Source organism: Falco naumanni, chromosome Z (genome assembly GCF_017639655.2).
Source record: "Falco naumanni isolate bFalNau1 chromosome Z, bFalNau1.pat, whole genome shotgun sequence".
NCBI lineage: Eukaryota > Metazoa > Chordata > Aves > Falconiformes > Falconidae > Falco > Falco naumanni.
Genome location: NC_054080.1, coordinates 56,338,565 through 56,363,931, shown reverse-complemented (window position 1 = coordinate 56,363,931; position 25,367 = coordinate 56,338,565). Strand labels below are relative to the sequence as shown.

General features: G+C 34.8%; 1 protein-coding gene across 3 annotated transcripts in view; it reads right to left on the bottom strand.

The window, feature by feature from the left end:
- RFX3 (regulatory factor X3) overlaps window positions 1-25,367 on the bottom strand; it is a 127,063-nt gene that overhangs the window by 21,152 nt on the left and 80,544 nt on the right. For 2 of the 3 annotated variants that reach the window (XM_040579438.1, XM_040579439.1), the window contains exons 5-8: window positions 15,680-15,754; window positions 10,692-10,873; window positions 10,026-10,145; window positions 267-388 (exon numbers count right to left, since the gene is read on the bottom strand). In XM_040579438.1, coding sequence (XP_040435372.1) covers window positions 267-388; window positions 10,026-10,145; window positions 10,692-10,873; window positions 15,680-15,754 — 499 coding nt within the window. The remainder of the gene's footprint in view (window positions 1-266; window positions 389-10,025; window positions 10,146-10,691; window positions 10,874-15,679; window positions 15,755-25,367) is intronic. The other variant, XM_040579437.1, reaches the window with a different exon arrangement.

The following is a 25,367-nucleotide window of genomic DNA, read 5'->3' as shown; positions in this document are numbered from 1 at the left end:
AACCACACTGTGATGTATACAACATTAAATATATCACACAAATATAGAATTTGCAAATTTTTTCTTTTATACTTATATAATGCATATTAAATATAAAGCTCACAACAAAGAACATGTAATTTATGTGCCTTTTTATTCTGTTGTGTAGGAATTTCAAAGAGGGCATGACAACTTTAGAAGCAACTATTGTATTTGTGTGACTTGATCTTCACAGTGATAATGAAGTTCATTTCATTTACACAGCTGTATAAAACCTGCTTTCATACCTAGAAACTGTTGATGATGTTGACTTTGGGCAATTACAGTTTGTTCAACAGATGTGCCTGTCTGTTGACCACTTCCTGTGAAGCCATCTGCAACTCCATCCACTTTCTGCATAGCCTTATACCTACAAAAATACCAAGTACAAAATATCCTTTCTGTTCACTTCTTCATAAAAAAGATCATACAATCTATGTTTGCTCTGATTTCTCCATCTTGAAATAAAATACTGAGGAAAAGTAACAAAAGAATTTTCACATTTTTATTTTATTTGTAAATAACAATTACTAAGGGAAGCTAGAGGACTAACAATGCACTACCAATTTCATGAAGGTGATATTACAGTACCGCTACCAATTTCTTGTGGAATTTAGTTTAGGAACAGCATACCATAAGACCTGCTAATTGACACCGAAAATAATGAAATCTTCCCCTTTCTGAATAGCTTGAATTCACAATATGTATTGTAACTCAACATGAATTATGCAACTCAAAAATAATGTTTCATTACCTTAAGAAAAAACAACATTACTGTCTGAGGATAGTGAAAGAATTTTCAAATCCAACAAACTTCCCTCATAAGCACAGAAGGCCTGAGAAGATAATTGGAAACCTAAACTCTTCACTGTCAGTTCTCAGAATCTTTTATAAAGGACAAAAATCAAAATTATACAAATGGGAATGCTGGTTTGGATGGTGAAGTGTTGTTTCGACAGTCTGACAGGCTGAAGATCATGCCTGTCACTTTCAACACAACTGAGAATTTGTTGATCTTAATGGTAACGTTGTGGATGCATTGCACTTTGGAAAACAATTGTAGCCACTGGAAAAGAAAATAAGAGCTAAATAAAGTGTGTTTTAATGATCACTCAAATTGGACTTGTTGTGCAGACTGTAAAACTCTGTGTTAACTTCGGAAATGTGACAAGAAATTCCACTGTCGACGCATTAGTTTGAGAAGCAACTTAATCAGTTGGGAGCATTTAATTTTGTTTCCAGTAAACATAAACTAGCATTCACTCTGTAATTACTGAGATTTTACTTCAAAAGGAAGTTTCCATGAAAAACATCTGTTCAATATTCTAGGCATTCCTGACATGAATCTAAATATACAGTAACACAAGACAGACAGAAAGAACACTTTTCAACAGAAAGGCTCCTCTCCTGATGAACAAACAGTTCTATAACTTCAGGAATTTTAGTGCTTGAGAAAAAAGAAGACACCTGTATCTATTCTGTCTCTAGGTCACCCATATCAAGTTTCACTTTCTGTAATGGTCTGGTGTACAATCCTATGTCTGTGTGGCAGTGCACCTCTCCCCCTTCTCTGGGCTGTTCTACAGCCTCGGGAGCTGCTGGCAAGACCTCCCTACCTTGACTGGTAAGTTGGGCGCGTAAGCACCACTTAACCACACCAGCAACTCTTACTTGGCTAAGGCAAAGAATGGCTCTGTCTATACTGGGAATCGTCAGCTACAGCTTGACACCTTAAGCAATGAGTTGGGTGGCCAATTACCCTTTGAGTGTCCCTGTCACTCCTACTGGACTAAGGCACAGAATGGCACCACCTGTGCTGGAACTGCCATTGACTGGTCAAAGCACGGAAGAAGAATGGCAACAATCAGTTACTTCCTGACAACCCCAGGATGCTGCTGCCGGATCATAACCCAAGTGGAAATTGAGTGAAACAAGATACTGTTTCTGGAAATTTTTTTTGAGAAAATTACCCACTCAGGTTGTGGTCAGGATGGAAATTTGCTGATGACTAAAGCCTCATCTCACAGCCTTATACACAATGGTCCTAAAGTGAGAGACCCTTTGAGCTCTCCTGGACTGCTCTCCTGGGCTGTGACCACATCTACCCCTGAGCAGGACGCCACTCAGAGCTTGCAGACCACTACATCTTGTGATACTAGGGGAACCATCGACCATCACAGAAAGTCAGCAACGGGGCCTGGGCTGATACCCCTGCTCCTCAAGGCTCAACTCTTCACCTGCTGAGGATCACAAATAAGACGTGAGTATTTCACTGAACTCAGGGGCAAACTTTTAGTAGGTATAACTTTGCTGTAATACATATTGCAAACTTGAAGTAGTTAAGGTAATTATGTAATTTCATGATTTAAAACAATTTTTATTGATTTTCTGCTAAAATCTTATGGATAATCTTGAACGGTGAACAAACTTCTTTCTTCTCTTTCTCCCCTTTTGATCTAATTCGTTGTCCAAGTGCAGGACTTAGAATAGATCGAACCGCACCTAAGCTCTGTTAAGAGTTTAGAAAGCAAGGGGGTCCACTCTGAACCTTGTGACTCAGTGGAAGGGTCTCCCTTATTCTTTATCCCACTTTCTAGCTCTTTCCCTTCTAGACATAAACCATTGACCAAGTCTGAGACTAAGATTAGATCCAGCTGCACCTAAACTCTGTGAGAGTTGAGAAAGCAAGGGGATCTGCTCTAAACGTCATGACTCAATGGAAAGATCTCCTTTACCCTATTACACATTTAAACTTTATAAACTGTTTCCCACTCTACTCTGACTTGATTTATCTCTGTGCATTTACTTCATGTAGTAATTAACGGCATGAAGCTTGCCATTGAATCTAGTGAACTCACATTTCCACAAATTCTGATTAAACCTATTTCACTTAAAAATCTGGTGGTAATTCTTCAAGTGATCTGACCTAATCACTCCTTTTGTGACAGCCTGTTGAACACAACAGTGAAACTCTAATCAACTTTGTTAAAGAATAAAATTTCATCTCTGGTATCATGGTAGCACTGAACTCTTCTGGATGAGCTTGTTATTACTTGATAAATCTACTTGCAATCCAGGCCGTTCATCTGAGAAGAATTCTTAACTTGTCTCTCAATTATAATTACAAATACCAGGCAGATCAACTTCTGGAAATACTTGTAAATCAAAACCTATACTTCAAGACAGTTCCACAGCTTTCTGCAAAATGTATTATTTTACTGACCCTTCAGCTCCTGAAATAGGATTAAAATTGTTTTGAAGACATAAAAATAACATTCCTCTAAGAGTTTTTCAGTTATACAAAAAAACTTTTAATTAAAGTATAAAAGCCAACTTAATCCTTCAGTGCTAGGAATCAGGATTATCCACCTACTTACACCACTGTGGTTTATGTAAAATATGTGGGCAAAATTCTTAATTCTGGCACTCTGACAGGTAATGTGTCAAGAGTTAATCAGTTTCAGCAGCGTTAGAAATTCACTTGCAAAATGAAACTAAAGAATGAAAAAAAGAAAAAACATCTTTTTCAGGAGCTTAAGATTAAACGTAAATAGTCAGTGGTTAATAATTTTAGATCTGCTGGTTTTTATGTACAAGTAGAACTTTGGCAGTTTAGGCATCAAACATCTCTCCAGAATTCTTTAGTTAAATTTTAGCCATTTTTGGTGCATGCAAAAAATAGTTACAATTTCCTAACTGGTAAGAGTCACATTTTCTAAAATTACCCAAACTTTTACTCTGTTAATTTTACTCACTACTAACATATATCTTATTTCATCTTTCATCCTTTTCTTTTTCCTTTTTTTTTTTTTTTCCTTTCTTTTCTTTTAAATTACTGGGTGCTAGGAGACTGGGAGCAGAAAATACCAACTAACCTTACATGAGTATTACACTTTCTAATGACATTTGACTCAGAAAGGAGATTATTTGAATCTTATATAGGTTACATAAACAGTAAAAGTTTGCAAAGTCTTTAGTTAACAACAGACATTTTCTCAATTTCTGCAAAGCTATGAAAATAATAAAAAAAAAAGAACACTAAACCACTCAAATCAGAACATGGAATCAGGTAATTCAGAAATGACACTGAATGATATGCTGGTCTCACTTTGCAGTTAATTCAGAATACAACTTCATTGACTTCCATAGTCTAACTTTGACATAAGGTCACTAACACAAACATCCTCTCTCTCTGCAAAACACATTAATAACTTCCTGACTAAAATTCATGTGCAGCAAACAATGCATTCATTAAAAAGATAAATCAGAAAGGGGAAGTATAATTAAATGCCTACTTAGTTTGAAATGCATGTATGAAATTGGTAGGGAAAAGAAACAAGCTGAAAACTATCAAAACTATGAGAAGCCAAAATGGATTAACTAAGCCACAAGACAGACAAAAAACAGATAGCAGCTTTTTCAGTTAAATTTTCTGCAGATTTTTTTGCTTGCTTGTACTGTTGCCATGCTGTCACTATTCGGATTTTAAGTCTTAGAAGTTAGTATTTTTCTGAAAAATCCAACTCATGCTGTTACACGATTTATAATATTCTCTCTTTTTCTTAAAAACTAAGGTTTTTATCTTTCTGGCTTGCTCAAAAAACAACCCAAACCCAAACACAACCAAGTAGGTGTTTTAAAAATAAATAGAACTAAGCTCTAAGGATTCACCTCTATTTTATTTTTATTTTGTCCCTGAGAAGTGAGCTGATATACTGAACTATGTAACAAAATGGCAAACTTATGCATAACAATGTGCAAAGTTTGTTAAAGCATTTTACTACTGTATGCAAATAAAATGTTGCCATTGATGCTACTGGGGAAAAAAGTAAGCTTTTAAAATTAGCTGAAAGCAAAAGTTGATTCCAACAGCTTGCAATACCACAGACAACACATACTAAAGCTGTTAACTACAGGAAAATTGAAGAAACTCAAATACTTCAAAAAATCTGTGAAGATGCATAACCTGCAAGTAACAAAGAAATACCTGAGAAGCATTTGGATGCTATAAAAATGTTTTGGTGTGTAGGTCAAGTTTGTACTAGTTGCTTCCTAGCTTTTGAAGAAAATAAAATAATCTCCAAGTATACTATTGTGCATACATCATAAGGCCTCAAAATTAATGTGGAGGCTGTATTTCAGTAAAAGCTTCATTATCTAAAATCAAATACAGTAGGTGAAACTGAAGAAATTTAAGGAATGCAAATTTAATGTGTGTACTTTTAAAACATCTCTCCTCAGTCTAATAACCATTGTTGATATATATCTAATCTAGAATTCTAAGCAGAACTTGCAAGTTTTTTAATCCGCAATCACCTCAGCATTGTAACCATACTAGACACAAAGTATCTGAGCTTGTTCAAGAAAAAGACTGTGATTTTTTTCTGAACTACTCCATTAGGAAGTTATTTAGTAGTTTATCATATAGGTTCTCTTATTATCATTTTAGTATGTTGTGTCTTAACAAACTTGTAGCCCAGTTTTAAAGATGTCAGTGTTTCTTGGACTACGCTACCTTACTCTCTGGTTTCAAAAATAATACCACTGTAAAAATGCCTAATTTCTCTGTTTTCCATAAACCCAAGCCCCTTTTAGAAAGATCTGTAAATACTTGATACTTTTGACTCACAGCACAGTGGCTTGTTAAAAGGTAATTTTGACTGATCAGTATATCCATGAAACGTGAATACAGGAAAGACAACAGTAGAAAAATACAGATTATTTCCTACATAAAATAGAGAGCAGGGTAAGCAACATCTATAGGAAGCAGTGATTAACGATTTCTGGTTAGAACAACAATATAAGTTAGCTGAATGTTATAATGTACAGTAGATAACGATGGTTATTGTAATCATTAAAAACTTCTTAGCTGAATGTTCAGCTCCCATAAATGAAAGCAAAAAGGTACAATCTTTGTATGCAAGAACTGAAAGAAATATTTGAAATTAATTAGGAAAGCTGGAGGTTTACTTCTGGAAAAAGAATTCAAAACTTACATTGTTATGAATGCTCTAAAGAAAAGACAAGCATACCTGCATCAATTTCTCTAGACTAAGCCATAAAGATAATTCAGCTTCTGAGCCACAAGGTTCTACTCACGAAGAGCTAAATAAAAACAGGCTAAAACCGGAATTTGCCTTTAGGAATTGTATCTCTGATACATCTCCCTTAAATTATCTGAAAAGGAATGCTTATGGGAATGCTTTCATAGTAAGATTGTACTTCGAAGTGGCAAGTGTTTAGTGCCAGACTTAAAACTGTGCAAATATATCTGACATAATATTTGGGTTGGATATTACTTTATTTCTTCCTAACAATCTTTGTCAGATGCCCGTCGGCTGTTAGTCAGGCCTGTGTTTGATCCGAAACTGATGGATAATATAACCAGTTAAATATCCTGGGTTTTCCTATCCTGGAAAACATTTAGGAGCAGGATGAGAGATGCAATCCAGGCCTTTCCTTGCAAGTCTGAGCCATACAGCAGGTCCACCTGAAAGGTAGGATGTTAGGTATTATCTTCCAGCCAAGACTACTGTTAACAACATTTCTTCAGTTCAAAGATGCTTTAAGTCTCTCGATACATGGTGGTTGTGGCCAAACCACTGTCTCAGCTGGAAGACAGGACTATTGACATCTGTGATTTGTAGTTACTCTTTTTTCTTGTTACTGGAACAAAGAAACAGTACGCCCACAGCTCATGCTGATCACAACAAACAGCATGACCTTCATCTGAAACTTGTTTGATAAATCTCAGGCTCTTGAATTCAAGCCCAGAACAAACTGATCATGAACACAGAAGAGCACTTTGGGATATACAAGTTAAGCACATACAGAGGGTGCATGACCCTCAATTTAAGAAAAAAAATGAAGAAAAATGAGCTGTAGTGTACGTTCACTCTACAGCCTTTGCCAAAAAGGGTTAGAAGTGTTTATCCAATTAGATGTGTCTGACAGAGGTGACACAATTGGTGTAACTATACAGAAATAGTATATTGACTGCAATTTACCACTGGTTTAAAGGACAAAAGAAACATCAGAAATAGTAATAAAGCCCAACAAAGAGCTACGTTACCCTAATAATGCAAATTGTAATGTTCAGTCCTTTACTTATCTCTTAATAAATCCTGCTAGAATTCTTCAATACACTAAGATAACTACAATAAAAATACATACAGACATATATCAAACATTGAAACCAGAGACTAAACGTGTGCTGTGAATGTGGAAGAAATGTTACTTCAAAACCACAAGTTCACTTTTAAACTGAAAGTTTTACGTAAAGTCATTTTTATATTTAGCATTTCTTTTTTCCTAAAAAAACTTAGCTTCTGAGTGCCACAGGACACGAGCAATCTCAGTTTCCATTAAAATTAAGCAAACAAAATATACAGACATTTTTATTCAAAGAATGTGGAATAACACTTGACATTGTATGACCAAAGACTACCCTAAAAGTAAGGTTACCAAGAGAGAATAGACCAAAGCTCATGACTGCTGCATGCTAGAGTGGCTGCAATGAAGTAAACAGGCTAGATTGTGCAATAATTTAATATATTTGTTAAATCTTTTCCTAAAATTACTATTATAATCAGCACATTCCAATGAGACAAAAATATTCTTGAATCATCACTCTTGGCTTTGAAAATCCCTGTTTCTATTAGAAAATTAAGTAAGTTAAAGTAATAGTGGCTCATGAGTTTCCATTTTTCAATGAAAATTTCCTATATTTTCTTGGATAAACATCTTCATTCCAAAATTTTCTATATCCTATTCAGTATTGCTAGTATTTTTGATGGTATGCAGAGCACAACAAATACAATTTTTCACAGTGCAACTGTCAAAGTCTGGCTAGGTCCTTGATCTCTACATTTTATCTATTTAGGATGCTGTGATTTTGGAAAGACAGAAAATATTTTACTGAGATCTGTGTACCCTGAACACAGGGATGAAAAAAGAACCTCAGAACTACTTTGTATGAATACTACACCAGTAGGGCTATGTTAACAATGCCTCTATTTCTAGGGTATGTAACTGGTCATCACAAGTGTAGAGAGGTCAGCCTGCTTTTATTTTAGACAAGAAGGTATGTAATTAAAGTTCCTGAGCAATGAGATAAAGCTTCATCTAGGAAGGTATACTGAGACAGCTGCTTTTAAGGATTTAATAATAAAGCCATTGTTATTATTAAGATACAACATGATGGTGGTCTTTCCTGAGTCAACATTGCAGACAGGTGATAGAGGCTTCTGCTTCTCTCTTTTTCCTATTCTCTCCCATGGCTAGCCTCAACTCAACATATAATCAGCTTTTCTAATACAGCACAGTGCTCTTCATGTAACAGCTACCTTACTCAGCAGCAGCATCCAGTGCCTTGTAGTTGCCATCCTTCATCAGTATCTGTAGAGATTCTCACAACAGAGCTTAAGATCAGTATGAATTTAGTATGAATGAAAGCGTGCCTGTGTGTATGTGCGTCCATGCACAAAAACGTGGATTAAAGGGATGCACTAACTGCTACACCATGCTGCATGTGTCATTTCGTTCAAATATAATCGGGGAACAAACTGACATAATGTTAAGAAAATGCCACCAAACATACCTAGGTATGGAAATAAGGGAACTACTTAAGACATATGGTGGTGTTAAACAAAATAATAAAGTAAATAATAAAGGAAAGTAGTATCTACTCCTAAGAGTTATATAAGACAAATTCAAAATCAGTTTGTCACTGTGAATCAAGAAGACGAGAGAGGTGATGATGATTAGGTAACTGGCATAACTTCTCTAGAAACAATTTCATAGAAACAATTCTAATAAGACCATTGTGGCACATGTCTTGGTGCATACATGTGATTTAGAGTGTGAGGGAATGAAATCTGTGATTCAGCTTGAGCAGGTAAAATAAGCTTGCCTTGAGATTTTGTAAATACCTATCACCTTTTCTTACCATATAATCTTGTCATTATTTTTGTAACAAGAATTTCCTACATGATCATATTGGGAGACATCTCATGCTTCTGTATTATGCCCAGCGCAAGATCGTTAAGACCATCTATCTTACCATGAATATGTCTTTAGTGCTGTAACTACTTCTGGAAGTGATAGTAAAACAATTTCAAATTAAAGTGGTATCTGTATTTGAAGTTCAAGTCTGAAGTTGTGTTTTCCATATCCCAACTGTGTCCAAGGCCACAAAATACACTTAGTAAGCTATACTACACTGTTCATTCAATTGGACTTTGAGTAATAGCTCTAAAGATGTCTTGCTTGATACGCTGCTGTTCTGCCTAGGAGTTTTATGAAATTACACACCTTAGATATTTCACTTTAGGGTAATAGGGAGGCTAGTGACATCAGTCAAATAGAAATACATTTCAAAGAAATGTACTGATTTGTATTTTTTTACTAAGACTTTCTATTCAGGATAGTTTTTCATATACATATTCACACATTCTTTCACCACCAGCATAGACCCTTGTGGTCACTGTGCCATTTTTCAAACACTTCTGGGCTTTCACAGGATCCTCAGGAAACACAGATGGTGAGGGAAAATACTTAAATCAACTTTCACACAAACCATTATAGTTACATTTATTCTTCACCAGGAGAGGAAATAAACACTAAACTGAACATAATCATAAGCTCTTCTATATGCAGCTTATATGTAAAATGTTGTAGCAATGAAAAACAGCAAAATCTGAAATTCAAGCTTCTACTGGTTTTCTTCAGCTTGTGGGATAAAACCTCAAGATAGTTAAGAAGAGTCTGTTCATATAATATGTCACTTTATTATATTATTTCTTGCAAATTTATGACAATGCCTAGGTAAATACTCTTTCATGTTGACTGATACTTCTGTGACATCAATTGGATATCTAACAAACATTTTTCACAGCACAGAAGCTGAACAAAAATTGCATTAGTATTCCAGTTTCTCCATGTAAGCAAAAGTAAGGCTTTATGAACTAGAAACATTAATAAGTATTCATGGTCACTTCACACTTTACCTCTGTTTTTGCTGCATGGGCTGTTGTCTCATAGCCATATATTGCATGTCCTCTTGTAGTCGATTAAGAGGAGAGTCTGGCTTGACACGAATCCCATAGTAATGATATTTGGAGTTCCCCCTTTATGAAAGAGCAAGAATTAAAAGCACTACTTTTATACATATACATTACATTTACTTTACAATTTACGTTAACTAGAAAATAATACCCACATATCAAGCCTGACTCTCCTGTCATACTTGTTTTACATAGGTGTCATTTTACAATCTTCGGGAAATTAATTCACTCTCTTGAACAAATATCATCCAGCATTTTAACTTGTAATCCACTTGAGTGCAAATAAATAAAATAAATACACCTTATCTAGCTATGGAGAAACACAATTCTTAGTAATTTCCAAACAACAAGCTATATTTTACTTGTAGTGATAGAAATCTGCAGTGTATTTATCAAAATGTAAACACACATACAGACAAAAACAGGAGAAGTAAAAGTATAACAACATCTGGAAAAGTATAAAAATGTTTAACGTTAAGATACTGAACTGACAGAAAAACACTAACATTTAAATACAGGTTTTATTTATTTTTTGGCTAGCAGCAATTTTCTTTCTTAGGATTATTACTTATAATTTCTATCATAGTTCAGTATTTCATTAACACAAACCTAGTTCCAAGTCTTCTGGTCCGTAATCCCATGAAGATTGATCGTATGAGTTTTCCAAAGGAGGCAGCATTGACTGGATCCAACTTGTGTTCCTGACAGTGTCGTAAGTAATGGTTGTAAAGGGTACTTCTTGGAAGGCTCACTCCTTCTGCAGTTTCATAGTTGTCTAAAAGCCATTGAAGCTATATCACATACAGAACAGAAAAAAACCCTACCATTATTACTTTATTTCAAATATCGTAGCCATACAACATTAACTTGTAACAGTTTTGAAATCACTCTCTTCAGGTCTATTAAACCATTACTCCCTTCTTCAGAGACTCCTTAAATGCTAGTAACACCATAGGATATTTAGGATCTTCAGAATTACCGGGAAAGGGCAGAACTCATTGCACTTGTGACCTCACATAAGCATCCACTTCTTAAAATATTTTTGATGCAGGCAGTTAAACACACCGATATGTGATAAAGGCATCTATGCTTTGGAGACAAACTGTTAGTATAGCAAAGAAATAAATAATCATGACTGTAATTCATATAAATTGCAGAAAACAAACCCCTTGGACTAACAACAGTTAATGTATTTTCAAACCTGAGCTATTATACTGTTTTTCTTTGCCTGATGTTAACAAACATTACAGCACTTAACTGAACAGGGTATTTTTTACTCTCTGATACATACAAGAAAACAGCTATTGCATGTAAGTCAAAGACCAACTTAGATAACACTGAAAACAACTGGTACGTCTATAAAGCGTTAGGGGTACAATCCCTTTCAATTGTACCTGTTTGCCATTGACTTCCAGGAGGAACAGAATAAGGTTCCTGGAAGAACATTTATCTTTTCATGTAATTGTGGTAGGTAATTTTAGACAGATGCAAGAGGAGACTTTTTACGTAACATCACTGACTTTCCAAGTAGTGCACACTCATGAAACACCTCTAGTTGTCACTAATACACAAAACTTAATACTTCTAGATTTAACATCATAGAAGAATGACAAAAGAGATAAAAAATAGTACAGGTTGAGGACTCATTTAAATTCCACTGGTTTAGGAGTTATATATGCTAACATCCTCTTTATCTTTCCCCAGTACTTGCCATGATTTCAGTCCCCTGAAATTTTCCTTTAGGTACAGCCTGAATGATTCAAAAATTTAATTTTCTGTTTTAATTTTATTTGTTTTCCAAAGTATTTATACCAAAATAGTATAGTGTGAATATTCAAACTTGCTGGGATCAGAGATCTTACTAAATCTCTGAATTTAATTTGATTATCCAGTGAAAATGCAAACTGAGGATATTGCATCTTCAAAACTTGTTACAAACATTTACTCTGATGAGCTAGATATTCACACAATTTTTTAATGATTTTCAATTTAGTCCAGCAAAACAGTAACTATTATAACCAAAACACAAATTAAGTGACAACAAAGGACATGCGTAGTCTATGTGTTATTTACTCCTTTGCAGAATTATTTTGTTAAGAGCAGTGCACAAATTCTATACCATTAATGTTCAGTGTAACTTATGTAAAGAACATGAATATTTTAGTGCGCAATAACTATGAAATGTATCAGTCCTGACCTTTCCTTTATCAAAACTGTTTTGTACTAAAGTACAGTAGATAACATCTAATTGAATTTATAGCTATGTTTTAGTCCCAGTGCAAAATGCACCACTACAAATGCAAAAACATTACTACAAAATTTACTCTAGATCATTTAAACATGATTTCTTTATTTGCTTTTTACTGAAAACATGCCCATAACTTTTCCATGTTTCTTAAACATAAGCTCTAGAAAAATATACAGAAGTAAGATGTACATGCTTCTAAGATATAAAATTTTTGGCTCAGTTGCAGGTAATCTTGCATTTCAAATAGACAAAATAAAAAAGTACAGTTCATCATTTTTATCAGTTATCATAATTATCAATATATCATTATTTTAAAAGTCTTAACATTCACAGGTGCTTCCAAACTGAGCATCTGTCATTTTTAAATAAAGCTGAAGAAAAGGTGTAACCATAAACATTAACTATTACTGAATGGATTAAACTTACTTCATTTTACTGAATGTATTAAATATAAAAACTGATGACCTACCATAAGCCCACCTGGGCTTAGAAACAAAGGTAATTGTATCTTTCAACTGTTGTATATATAAATAAATATATGTATATTATACAAATTTATATAATATTTGTCATATATTATTAAATTTATAATTTAATCAGAACAGATACAGAATGTGCAGTATTTCTGTCTTCCCCAAAGGGAAAAGCTTTGTCAATCCCAAAAGACTAAAAAAATTAAATAATTATTTTCCAATTAAGTTCTGCATGTAGCATTAAAGGTATTTTCCTCCAGATGGCTTCTAACCTATCATGAATAATTTTAAGTGCACCTCATTAATGATATGAATTTTTAACAGATATTATTTCAACGATATCTTGTATTATTCAACACCACAAAAAAACGAAATCAAAAGATCAATGCAACATAAGAATTTTTGTGCCTGTGTGGAGTCGCTTAGTAGCAAAGGCTTGAAGGCATTACTTGCTAGATTATAGCCTGGAAGAAAAAGTGCAGTTAATACATAATTTTAAAAGGAAAATTATCTCCAAACATTGTATAACTACTGTAAACAACATTAAAAAATCAACCATGTCTCTACCAAAATTTAATATAATTCTAAACCTGAGCTGTTCAGATTTGAATCCTAGTTTTTTAATTCATAGTACTGACTGTATTATATAAGTAAAATGGGTAAAGGTATGAAATATTTACAGACAGACCTGTTCAATTGACTCCAATTAAGCTGCAATGTTTATAAAACATTCAACTATCAAGTAATTAAATAAGTCAATCTCATGCAGAAATAAATCGGGAAAGAAAAGAAAACAGAGGAGAAATGATGAACACCTTAAAATGAGCATACATGAATTTAGGCAAAAAAAAACCCACCAACAAACAAACAAACATACAAACAAAAACCTAGAAAACCTCTTAGAGGTATCAGGGTGAAAATTCCTATCCCAAACCTAGCATTCTCCCACAAATCAATAGATCATCTGCAAAGTGCAACTTAATTAAACTGACAATGCAGAATTCTATTTTAAAACCTATTAAACACAATTATTTTAATCAATTCCAACCCAAAACATTGGAGATCAAAATCAACAACAGTTTAAAGAGACAAAGACTGCACCTATACTTAAACTTCCTCCATACTGTCCTTGAGTTTAAAGGCAGTAAGCATCGCCTTAAAAATAGGCAAAACATCCAGCAAATTTGATCTAGATTGGTAGATTGGTAACTTCTTCCAAAATGACCAAGGCTAGGAAAGAGTGATTGCCATGAAAATATGCCATGAAAATATTTTTTTTTTTCCTCACAGTCAAAGATATACCCCTATCTGAATACTTTTTAAAAAGCTTTCATAATCAGGAAAGGAATACCATGAAAAAACTTCACAGCTGGATGAGAATCTCATTATTAGTAACACATTGTGAACAGTGCATAGCACCAGAAACAAGTGGAACATAGTACACTGGGGCATAGCAGCTTCTCTTATATTTCTTCTTGGTTTTATATGAAGATTGTGGAGTTCATAACGGGATTAAACACAAAATTATCAATAGTTCAAGTGTTCCAAATCTTAAAGTAAATTTCTGTCACGTCGTTAGAAAAAGTTACGGTCCCTTTAAAAATTATATTTAAACAATAATTTTTATATTATCTGTCTAATATTATCTGTTATTATTTAGACAATAATTTTGATATTGTCTTATCTTCAAAAAAATTGTTTCGTAAACATCCAAAGTCCTTCTGTATAACATTTTGTGTAACTTTTTGTAAAACGATTTTCCTCTTTCAGTTTGGGCATTTTGTAGAGGAAAAAAAAGTTTGCTTAAGATTTCCAGAAAACATTTCTTTTTTTGACTTTGACATAACTAGACCCATACAGAAAAAATCCAGAATCCAAATCCAAACCTGCTTAAAACATACATTTTTAATTTGATTTCTGAGGAACAGCTTCTACCACTACATTCTTACATTAAAACCAAATTAAATTTCTTCTGTAAAACAATAAATAAATTTGAATTCATATAATTAGTAAAGCTGAGAAGGAAAAAAAGAGGTAAGATGAATACAAGCTAACATGGAAAAAATACAAAGTACAAACCCACAAATACCAACAGAAAATAAATATTTCAAGAAAGACCAGCAACTTACAAAGTCATATTATTATTTATATAAGTTTAAAACTAACTTTGGGTCTTTTTCCATTATTTTAAAGTTACATATAATGGATTTATCACTATATTTGGAGATCATGTTTTGACACAAAGATCTTTTAGCTTTGTATATGGGAAGTTCTTAACTGAGATTTGCAGAGTAAGAACAAAGCAAAAGGCAGCTGAACAAGACATTTTTGTGTACTTCAAATTAAGATAATGCTTTCATTTTTTTTCCAAGTCATCATAAGGACCTTTAGGATTCTTAAGAAAGTAATTTAATAATAAAGTCTCTATTCAGAACAAATGAAGAAACACCTAAAAATAATCTAACAATATTATTTAAGTATGCTGTGTGTTCCTTCTTTCCCTCTTCACATGCCCCGAAATATAGGGCACACAGATTTTGCTTTGTCAGCAACTTTATTTAAAATGTCAAAAGCCAGCTAATCTAGAATTATTTGAACTTCACCTTAACATTTACACTATAATCTGCAAAACAGTCACATGTGTAACTTCTCTTCACATAGGTGTGGAGCACAGGAAACAGTAACACTCTGCAATATACCATAAAGACATTTCACCTGACAAATTAAAGCCACGGGTGATGTAGTAGAAGACTACAAACCGCTAAGATGAGAAGATCAAGAGCAAAAAGTAGTAATAAAATAAAACAAACATTTAGAGGCAGGCTAAGCATGCAGAACAAGCAAGAGAAAGTGTATGTGAAGAAGAAACAACTTACATGGCTGTTGAGAAGAGAGCTTCTGTGAGTGGACAGACCATCAGACTTTTGCAGTGTCTCAATCGCCATTTCAATCTGATAATAGATGTCATTAAAAAAAGGACTCAAGACAAGATAGTAAAAAAGCCTGATCAGAGAAGTTTCGACAGATTGCTTTACAGATCAATCAAAATGCCTGCTTTATTCCTGGCTACGGCATATGTTCTACTAAGAGGCCTCATTCCAGAGTACCAGTGAACACACACCTCAGAAAGGCATTTTGCTCGCATATATACTGCACGATCACTGCCTCAAAGTTCATTTTGCCTTCCAACCTGCTCAGGAAACTAAATTAGTAGATCTACTGGTGAGCTGCATTGAAACAAAAATAACCCTGATTGAACAAAAATATATTAAAAAATATATTAATATATTAAAATATATAAATTATATATATTAAAATATATATTAAAATATATAAAAAAATATATATTAATATATTAAAATTAATATATTAAAAAATAAATAAGCAGAATTTTAAGAAAGGTCCCCATATGTTTTCCCTTCAACTGCATCAGAAACATACATGTACAGCTTGCAATAAAAACTGAATTAGAAACAAAACTTTAGCTCTCTGGAATCACAGAATCAAATCCCACGCTCAAATAATTCAATAGGTTTTTGACCATTAGTTTCTCTGGGACAGGACATCCCCCTTACTGCTGCCAGCACTATGCTTTGAATATCCCCAGCTGCTAAAGTAAATGGAAAGTCAGGAGTTACACAGACTGCAGGATCCAGCTTTTGGGAGAGCAGATTTGTTGATAATAATTTTGCCTTTTAAAAGGAGAAGAAAACATAGCCCTACTAAAATACAAAGTAGTATCCCTTCAAATGCACCTGTATGAATACTCTCACATCCATTCTCATAATTTTCTTTTTTAATATCAATGGATATTTTGATCGGTTCAGTAATGACAGCACTAAAATAATAAAAAAAAAGAACCTAAGTGTAGTTGAACTGGGGAGCTACAAGGGCAAATACAACAATGAAAATGACAGAGACAATGGGATGCACAGTAACAAGGCACGTAATTAATCAGCTACATTAAATGGCCAAAATGAAAGCAATGGAAACCACTACTTATACTTTCAAACACAGTTATCATTCTCTGTGTAGATGTTTTTTAATGAGCCCTCGCTATCCTACTTCAAATATCACAGTACTATCCATAATTTTAGTGGCATAATTTATCAACATTGTCTGAACTCACTCACTGTATAGCAGAAACTGAAAAATACAACAGTTGATATTTGAATTTACTGTACATATAAAATTAGCTTCTCCCTTTTTTACAGGGCAACTGACAAGTTTTTATTGTAATAATTGAGAGAATTCACTTCTTGCTTCTCTCTTACAACTGCTTAATATTAGCTATACTAGCTTTTTTTATAAAAAGTACATTATTAAAAATACACAATTACTATGTAAGAAAACATACTCTTACACAGCAATAATGATGCAGGTTTTTTAATACTCTGATTTCTTGTTGCTTCAGTGGAAAATACTATGAAGCCAAAATATTCAATCACACAGGAAAAATCAAATTTTAAAAGCATGCCACATGACAAAGGCTACAAGTTTAAAACGCCATCACATTATGCTCAACTTACTATAAACTGTAGCCATACAGTTTGCCTTCTTAACACAACACTACAACCAAACAATGAAGACCATATACACATTTAAATCCTAATTCCGAATCTTAGGCTATTTGTTTTATAACGCTCAGTCCACTGAAGTACTATAGTACTGCGGTTAAACCTCCTGCTGCTCACTGCCACTACCATTTTGTTGCAGCAACTTTCAGCCTTGTTTGTTCAGAGAATCAATTTGTTAACACCCTGTAGTAATTGCACTTAAGGAGTGGCACTACAGGTGACACTCATTCCTCGCTGCCATATTGCTTCAATGCCTTTTGGTGATATGCAATGAGCCAAATGAGGAAACGGTTTCTTTTTTGTCATCTGGGACATTTTTGTTGCTGAAGTCTCTTTTAGAAGTAGATTTTATTCCTGTGGCCACTGAAGACAATGAATCTTGTGTTCACTTTTATTGCATGGTATAAGCAGTGCTGGACCACCACTACAACATGCTAAATACTTCACCAAGCTCAGAAAGACGTGTGTTCTATACTTAAAACACATCTTCATCATATTCTGCTAGGGCAAGCTTCAAGAAAAAACTGTTCTCAATACTAATTATCTTGTTCACTATTTCTAGCCTAAATTTTGTTAGAATGAAATTTCAGCCTTATCTGACAGATACACGTCCCTTTAATGACAGAAAGACCTTCTTCCTATGTAGACTATACAATCACTCAACTATTTTTGAGCATAAAATACTTCTGATTTGCAGAAAGATTTTCTAGACAGTAAGTCTAGAGCCATCTAGACTTACTAGACATCTAGACAAGTCTAGAGCTCAAAGTCATCTTGCTCTTTCTGAAAATGTCTGTCTACTTCTTGTTTTCTTCCATTCCTCAGGGCTCAATTCTAAGGCCAGTTCTGTTCAGTATCTTTATGATTTATCCGGATGCAGGAGTTGAATGCACCATTAGCAAGTCTGCTGATGATACCAAACCAGGAGGTCCTGTTGACGCTCTTCAGGGATGAGAAGCTTTGCAGAAGGATCTGAATAAACTGAGGCATTGGACAGCCAACAGTGACATGAAAGTGACAACTCAAAACGCTGGATTCCACACCTGGGACAGAGAAATGCCAGGCACAAGTTCAAACTGGGAGAGGAGTGGCTGGCGAGCAGCCCTGGGGAGAGGGCTCTGGGGGTGCTGGCCGGCAGCAGGCTCAGCGTGAGTCGGCCACGTGCCCTGGCAGCCGAGGGGCAAACGGCACCTGGGGGACACCAAACACAGCGTGACCAGCAGTGGAAGAGGCGACCAGCCGGCTGCGCTCAGCCTGGCGCAGCTGCACGCGGGGTACTGTGTGCACCAGCTCTGGGCCCTCCACTTCAGCAGGACGTGAATTCAGGCCCCTGAGCGCATCCAGAGGGCAACAAAGCTGGTGACAGGGCTGGGAGGAATGTCCCGTGAGGGGAGCCTAAGGCTTCGGGCTTGTCCAGTCTGGAGAGAAGGAGGCCGAGGGGTGACCTCGTGGCTCCCTGCAGCTCCCTGAGGAGGGGAAGTGGCGGGAGGCGCTGAGCTCTTCTCCCGGGGACCCAGCGACAGGACAGGTGGGAACGGCTCAAAGCTGCGCCGGGGGAGGCTCAGGCTGGGCACTGGGAAGCACAGCTTTACCCAGGGGGTGGTCACACCCTGGAACAGGCGTCCTAGAGGTGGTCAGTGCCCCGAGCCCGTCAGTGTTTATGAGGCGCTTGGGCAATGCCCTTAACAATGTGCTTTAACTCCTGGTCAGCCCTGAAGCGGCCAGGCAGCTGGGCTAGGTGACAGTTTTAAGTCCCTTCCAACTGAAATATTCTATTTTATTCTAGTTTTTTATTCCAAGCTTTTGGGTTTTCAAGATGATCTATGTGACACAGAGTACTGTGTGTATAGGGAGTAACAGCTACTTGAGTAAAAAGTTTTTTATGTGAGGGATCTGTTCCTTCACGCTTTTAAGTTTTTAGTTTTAAGTTTTTGCCAGGGTCTTTTATTTAGGTTCTAGAAAAACTGAAAAGAATTTCACCTCTATTCAAAACAGCATTTAAGCACATAATAGATGTTAGGTAATGCTAGGTAATGCACTGGGTTTTATTATGATTTTTATTATGATATTTTGTGGAAAGAATATGAAAATAATTTTAACATTCAAAATTATATTCTGCATAAATACAATGGGAAGACTGATATCCTTGCAATTTTAGCGATAAGCAGTAAGAGATTCCAGGCACAACTAACTACATATACATCTGAAATGCTAAATGACAAGAATTACACATTCATTTATTTGAATGTTATCAGTCATACGTTTCTCCTATTCTTCTCCTAACACAACTAAAAACATTTATTTATTAAAACATTCTGACTGATAACTGAAATGTACACAATCAGTCCCACAGCAACTGCAACAAAACCATGTTAAATGTTACAGGACTGGCAGGAATGATAATCAGTTTGTATAGTAATATTTAACATGAGCAGACACTACATTAGAACATGATAGCTATGAAAAACGTGATTGTAAATTCTTCCTTCAACTTACTTTGTTTTCCAACTTGAAATACTGCCTGCATTATACTCTGACACAGTTGTTAATGATTAAGGTTATTTCCCTGGAGTTAAAAAATTCAACAGTTTGATCTCAGTATACGCATTTGGAATCCTACAATGTTCAGTCTTTACATGATCTACTGATTTGAAAGCTATTAACTGTTCTTGCTAGCCTATGTCTTAGTGTTCATTAACATGTTACTAGATAAATTATGCAGAATAGTCTCAGGTGTGTACAGCACAGACATAGAAAACACATATCCCAAACGCACTTTGAAAAAACTGCTTTCCTCTTAGGAAGAAGAAAGAAATAGTACTTTTTCATGAATCGACTTACTAACCAACAATTCAGCTAATTAAGATGAAGTATTTACAGTAAGTTGTTCTGAGTAGGTCAGGACATAAAGAAAACAACCTGCAGAAGTTTAAGCCCTGATTAATTTGCAATTAATCTGATAGCCTACAATTTATTTTTTTTATCTGTTTCAATTTGCAAACCACCCTCCACCAGCAGCAAAGCAGGCAACTTTAGGTGGCATCTTAAAATTCAAAAAAGATAGTTCTGGTTTCTACCTCTACAGGCACCTCCCATTCAGAATGCCTTTTACCCACTTCCAAAGGTTTGCCCTTTTAGGCTTTAAAGGAAGTGAACTTCTTCTAAAGGAGCTTTCATCACATGCTCCATTATGAAGGAATTGCTAATTCATCATATGTGTATAAGAAAGATTAATTTGGTACAGCCACCTACGTCCTGCATACTTGTGACAATTGTGCTTATCTAAATAAGGTGTATACACATCATGAACTAACCTGAAGCTACAGGATAAATGGACTCAGGACTTTTGAAAATGTGACACTTTCACTCTTTTGGAATGCCACAAACATGCATTATGTACGGTGGCTTTCAATTCTGTTTCAGGAGAGTATTGATGTATGTCATACTGTTTTCCAAAACTTATGCCAGACGGTTGTGTTAGGCAGACAAGTTTGGCCAGGAAACATGAAGCCTGAAAATGAAATAGTATAGAACTAAGTATAGTTCTATAAATAGTATATATAGTTATATAAAGAGTATAACACTAAGAGAACTCAGGTCTAGCTTTTACAGGTGGAAGAATTAAATCTAAACGGTTTGCACTCCTCACAACAGACAAAGCTGTAGCAGCACCTGTACACAGATTCTTTTAAAAGCTGTTGAAATGAAAGAAATGTAAATATAGAGGAAGGGGAGAACACAAAAAAAAATTTGGTATTTTACATATGCTGACCTTAAAAGAATGCTGATAAATCTTAAAAACTTAGGAAAAAAGCTTTTTTGTTTTTCTAAAATTGCTTAATTTGTAAATACAACAAGTTTAATATATATAACAGATATGGGTCAAAATACCTGCTGCAAGTGCACACCTCCAGAGGTCTGCATGTACATAAGGTGTGCATACTGACTAGGAAATAGAATATGTTCTCTAGTGATTACAAAAGAATATAGGGATGCAATGTAGGGGGAAAAGCACACCTAACAGCCACAGACTGGAAAAACAATAAATGTTTGCAGTTTAGGTCAGATTACTTTCTCCTTCCCAAATTTTCAAAGTGAAACACTGCTGCCCATGTTTATCCTCCTTGCTGGAAGTTCTCAAACCTATGGTCAAACTGACTAATTCACTGTCTCTCACCTGGATCATCCAGTTATTTGAATACCTCATCTCTATTATATACATCTTCAAACAGATTCTAAACTTTTTTTTCTTTGTGGTCATTTTCCCCAAATTTGGTACTTGTTAAAGGAAAACAAACAAACAAACAAATGAAATCCCCTGTCCACCTGATTATAAGGACTTCTAGAACATACATATTCCACCTAACACTGAAAAACACATGGAAATGCACTGGAGTTACTCACACCAGAAAATCAGAATTGATAAATTAAAAGGAAAGTTTACTTCAGATTATTATTAAAATAAAATTTGAAAACACTTATGGCAAGACAGCCTTAGAGACAGGTAGAGTGGCCATTTTTGAACAAATGTGTATTTAACCAGAAACAAAAAAATCCAGTCCTTTAAAAAGGTGATGCCTCCCTGCCATTGATGATCCGACTGTCCTAAGAATATCAGTGGCAAGTCATCTTGCATGCAGCTTATGCATGTTCAAATAAAAGTAATTAACAGAAATTCCCCTCACAGATTCAAACATACCTATTTTTAATATCTTATGATTTAAAACCATGTGTTTCTTACAATATTATTTCATTAGTAATTGGAATGTTACATGGGAATAAACTGAGTTTCCAACAAAACTACATCTTGATTTTTGATACAAAAATACCAGAGTAAATATTCAATTGCCAAAATCGGAAACAACTTAAGAGGTGCTACCAGCCTTTTATGGAGAAAACACACCAAAAGCCAATGACTGAAAGCTGAAGCCTGACTGTATCAGGAAAGAAACAAGTAGTATAGGCAGGTGAAGCCAGAATGCAGACAGGGCAGGTGTTGCTGAACTTGGTAGGGTCATTCTCCCTCTTCCTTGCCTTATGAAAAGGGCACAGCCTCACCCAAAACACTACAGTGGAGAAGAAAGGCACTCAAGGGGGCAGAGAAAAAGACGTAAGTTACTTTGGCCACCTTGGTAGACTCAAACCTCTGGAAGAGAGAGGGAAAAGCCATGATGCTCCACAGCTCTGAAGAAGAAACCAAAACAGGAGGAAAAGTCTTGGAGGCAGGTTTGTAAAGGTACATGATCCACAAATCCTCTAAACTTCCCATCCCACCAGTTAGTTCATACATTAATACCTTTTTAGCAGTAATAGTGATTAACCATTCTTATGACTCATTTAAAAGAAAAAAAAATAAAATGCTGCCTTCCTGTATCTGGAAACAGATGCCTGTTTTTACAAAAGATGCCACTGTGCTTAGTTGAAGAAGTCACAAGTAAATGTCTTTGCAGTATAAGAGGTCAAACCAAATGATCTAATAATCCTTTGTAGCACAAAAATCTGTGCATGTTTGATTTGGACAGAAATGGCCTTTTTTACACTAAGATGGACCCATCTAAATAAAAAATATCAGAAAAGTTAGGGAATGGAAGAGGAAAAAGTTCTTCTACTAGGAAAGTGATTAATAAATAAAATCTCATCTCAAACTACTTTCCAAATTATAACCCCTCCACCTTTAATGGACCACTTAAACATCTGGGGTTTTTTTGTTCTTAAAATAATTTCATAAATGCATATAGTTACATATGCCTTCCACAAAAATTATATTATCAGGATATGGTATTTATACCGGGCTTTCTTACTTCCTGTTGTTCTCCCTCCACCAATTATGACACATTCTGGGTACGCACCATCCTTCCTTTAAAGCTACAAGTAAATTTCACACAGTGCTTTACTACCAGACATAATGTGTAGTGATACATTATATCCATATTAATTTTGCTTTTACTTTCTTGCAAATTTAGATTTGTACTGAAATAGGACAAATCTCTGCAACAGCGTGAGTGGAGATCTCCTGTTGGTGGTGGTGACTGATTGACAACTGTATTGCAGATCAGTCATAAAGCTTGTTAGAAAATGAGACTAGTAGATGGGAGCCTCTCACTGGCTGCTAAGTGTAACACTTTATTACAAGAAACCATATGAATTTTTTAACCTTGTGATATTATGAACTGTGTTTGTTAGATCACCCTGTCCTATCACAAGAACAGTCCTAGATATTTACATATGGAAAAAAAAAACCTGGAAGCACATTTAGATTCCATTATTAACATGGCAATCCAATTTTCTAGTTAGTCTCTTAAATACAGTTGCCTCTTCTTTAACAACAGCTGCCAATAAACTGAACAGGATTTTTAATTACTCTCATACAGGTTTCACCATGAAAATTCATTTCAAATAGATACTCAGCTAGGATAAATCACTTCTTACTAAATGCAATCACAATTAATTCTCGACCAATACACAAATATTCACATGCAAATGGTCATTTTGGAAAGCTGTTTATCTACCTAATATCTAGAAGGTCTTACAATCTGAATGCCTGTCTGTTTTAGTGGAAAAATACTTCATAGTAAGTGGGCAGTAGTTTAACAGACCAGCAAAAGACGTAATGGGAAGAGCAATGAAATCAATGAAAATGAAATGAGTAAAGAAATTGTCAACAACTGTCTTTCATGCACACTAACATAAATCACTACTGTATATAGGTTGGAATAGTTTTGATAGTGCACAACTAATATTTTGGCTATAAAAACACTATTATCTGCTACAGCTTAAGCAGGACAGCTTTCTTAAATGAATGTTTTGCAGAAATGAAAATGAATGAAATGTTACAAACAAAATATTTGCTCTTTATTAAACCCAAAGCAGAACTCAAAATTACATGAAACCATAAAGAAAATAATGTAAAGATAGACTTGATGTAAAAAGTCCCTGATTCTCTTTTATTGAATTCTGTATAAACCAAATCGCACACCTGGAGAAAAGTAAATTAAGATTTTTAAGTTTCATTTCTCTAAGACACAGTTAATGAAATGGACTTATTTTATACATTTGACTTTTTAACCTGCAGCTGTTTTGTTTGTTTCTTTTAACTTAAGCTAAGTCTATCCGAAATAGACAACATCAGTAACACAATTTGCTTGTTACCAAAGGTAATGATCAGTGACGGTGAATAACAACAAAACTAAGGAGTTATCAGTTGAAAACAGTAAACAGAACTTGTATCTCTATGGTAAAAGAGGGATTGTGTCAACCACCTGTGTTAATAAGTAAGTTCCTATTCATTTCTATATCCTTTGTCTCCATATGAAAATTCTCCAAACTAATTAAAAATCTGGAGTATTTTCTGAGTATTACAGTAGCAAACCAGCCTAGATACACATTGTTTTGATGACCCCAATAAAGTATCTATACAACAATGAAAAAAGTTATGATGGTAAAGGCCAAATGAGGATCAGAAGTGAAACAAGCTCTACCAATACAAGGTGCAATCCAAATAAAATACTACATTGATCTATTTTGCATAGTTTAATTATGCCTGCTAGTAAAATTAAAATAGACTTGGTGCTTTAAAATTACAGTTTAAACTGAAACATGTGTTTCAACTGACTCTTGAGTACTTCAGCTGAACCATACACACCAAGAGCATACTACTATAAAATCTAAAATCATGTTGTCTCCCACTTCCTTAGCAAGAAAACTACTTCTAATATATACATTCTGTCTCATATTTACAGAATTATACTCTACAAAATAAACAGCACCTTAAAAAAACAGATAAAGCTATTTAGTGTTCAAAATGCAATTCAATACAATTAGCAGTATTTTTTTCTGTTCTTAAAGGCACTTTGATACAGCACTATAAAAGTTACTTGAACCAAATAAAACAGGCTGCTTTATTGACACAAAGCAAGAGAAAGCTGTTGCTGAAGGTATAAACATTAGATTTTGTTGAATTTTAGTAAATTTTACTTTAAATTTGAGG